We start from the raw sequence: 2500 nt of genomic DNA on the forward strand, positions 1-2500 counted from the left end.
ATAAATAGAAAAAGCGAGACTAGTGCACTAGCGATGCAACCATTTTCGCAGCCATCATTGCTGCTATTATAATCAATTAGCGAAAATCTATTTATATTTTCATTGTTATTATCATAAACATAATTAGTGAAATAGCACGGAACCTCGTATAAGCAAAACACATCCATCCCCAACCACTTACATTTTCTGCGGAACGCTGATATCTTATTTTCTTGGGGATAAAGAGACAAACAAGTATTATAACATTATTAAAACTTTAATGAACAATAAGATAATAAAATTAGGATATATACACACGCAACACAAAAAGCACTTTGCTGTCTGACAGGAGGACAAAATAATTTACTTCGGATTGTGCAGACAGCCCGAATGTGCGGATGCGTGTTTGTTATAATACAGGGCTTTTATCCAATAGGCAGGGGGTTCCTCGGGTAGTTGTAATTGTATCCGCCTTGGCCGCCAAAAGATCCACCTCCTCCTCCTACACCACCAAATCCACTTCCACCTACTCCACCAAAACCGCCACCACTAGATCCACCTACACCACTGAATCCGCTTCCGCTAGATCCGCCAACCCCGCCATATCCACTTCCACCTACTCCACCAAATCCGCTTCCACTTGATCCACCAAAACCGCTTCCACCAAATCCACTTCCGCTTGATCCACCAAAACCACCACCACTTGATCCACCAAATCCACTTCCACCTACTCCACCAAATCCACTTCCGCTTGATCCACCAAATCCACCTCCGCTTGATCCACCAAATCCACCTCCGCTTGATCCACCAAGTCCACCTCCACTTGATCCACCAAAACCGCTTCCACCAACTCCACCAAATCCTCCTGATCCGCCAGCACCACCAAATCCACTTCCACCTGCTCCACCGAAACCGCTTCCACCTACTCCACCGAATCCACTGCCGCTTGATCCACCAAATCCGCTTCCACCTACTCCACCGAATCCACCTCCACCTGATCCACCAACTCCACCTCCAGCCTGGCCACAGGAAGCGGTCACTGTTCTTGTGACAGTCACCTGCTGCGCGTTACCGACCGTCTGGAATATGACCTGCTGTTGCACCGAAGTCTGGACGACCTCGCTGGTAATGACCCGGTCCTGACCCGGAGCCTGAACCACGGACGTCTGGGTCTGTTCGCGGGTCTGCACCACCGCGGGACCTGTTCTGAAGGCGGTGCTCGTCACCGTCTGCACCTGCGTGAAGGGCTGGAATCGGGTTTCGAAGCGTGTGGTGAAGATGGTGGTCGGGACCACCTGGGTGCGAACGACCTCCTGGGGCACCACCTGGGTCTGGACGCGGGTTTCCGTGGCGTAGTTGGTTCGCGTGATGACCTGCTCTCGGGTGACGACGGCGTTCGAGAAGCGCGTGGTCACGTCTGTGTACGGGATGACCTGCTCGCGGCGCACCACCGTCGTGCTCACCACATTCTGGCCCGGGACGAAGCGGGTCTGCACCTCCTGCTGGATGCGGGTCGAAGTGACGTAGCGAGTATTGCCCTGCTGCTGCTGTCTGATAACGGAGGTCATCAGGCGGGTTTGGACGCGGGTTCGGATCACGTCACGTCCTGGTACCGTGACGAGACGGGTTTCGCGGGTCGTCTGCGTCAGAAGCTCCGTGAAGGGCCTGTTGATGGTCTGCACCTGCGTGCGTGTGACTTCCACCGGGACCACCTGAGTCTGCGTCACAGTCTGCGTGACGTAGCTGACTTGGGGGACGACACGAGTGGAAGTGACGTAGCGCGTCTGCTGGACTGCCTGACCCGGAATGGTTTGTGTCGCAACCCTGTTGTCGAAAACTGTGGTTGTCTGTTGGATAATACTTGTCTGGAACTGAGTATTAGTGAAGTATCGAGTTCTGATGAAGGTGGTCGGTATGGTCTGTTGGCTAACCACTGTAGTGGTAATATACTGGGTATTGGCCTGGTTGACAACCTGGACGTTGACGGAGGTTTGAATCTGAGCGTCGTAGACCACTGAGGTGAATACAGGACAGGTGGGGTTCGTTGGCGGCGGAGGCAAGTAACCTCCCTGGGGTTCGGCCGAGGCCAGAGCCAGCAACAGCAGCGTCGCCGTCAAACGCCACATCCTGCAAAGAGAAATTCCACAGATTAGAGCAGCGGTGATTGGAACCCCCGCGTCTCGATCACTCATTTGGGAATAAAGTCCAATCACGCGCCCCTCTATCTGTGCAACTTCTCCATGCGGTGTGGGCTGACCCGAGAGGACTTTATCGCCCAGATGAGCCGTGAGACTTAACTGGTTACTTTTCTATCTACCAAAAGAGCACAGATTTACGTGGTGCGTCATATCAGGTAATTCACTTTCCAAATTCTGACGCCCTAAAGAAAATCGCGCCTCTCCAAGTGCCTTCTATGGCAAACTAACTCATGAGACAAACAACAAAACCATTTCATAACGTAAATCTTATCGTCAGACCCATTCACTAGAGTAAGCGACCAAGATGACTAGATGACTAGATG

The 2500-nt window shown here is 52.2% G+C and overlaps 1 protein-coding gene across 1 annotated transcript in view; it reads right to left on the reverse strand.

Moving 5' to 3' along the window:
- Window positions 1–404: 404 nt before the first annotated feature.
- LOC125028185 (keratin, type I cytoskeletal 9-like) overlaps window positions 405–2500 on the reverse strand; it is a 2289-nt gene continuing 193 nt past the window's right edge. The window contains exon 2 of the mRNA XM_047617569.1: window positions 405–2106. Coding sequence (XP_047473525.1) covers window positions 405–2106 — 1702 coding nt within the window. The remainder of the gene's footprint in view (window positions 2107–2500) is intronic.

The sequence above is a fragment of the Penaeus chinensis genome, chromosome 8 (assembly GCF_019202785.1).
Source record: "Penaeus chinensis breed Huanghai No. 1 chromosome 8, ASM1920278v2, whole genome shotgun sequence".
Classification (NCBI taxonomy): Eukaryota; Metazoa; Arthropoda; class Malacostraca; order Decapoda; family Penaeidae; genus Penaeus; species Penaeus chinensis.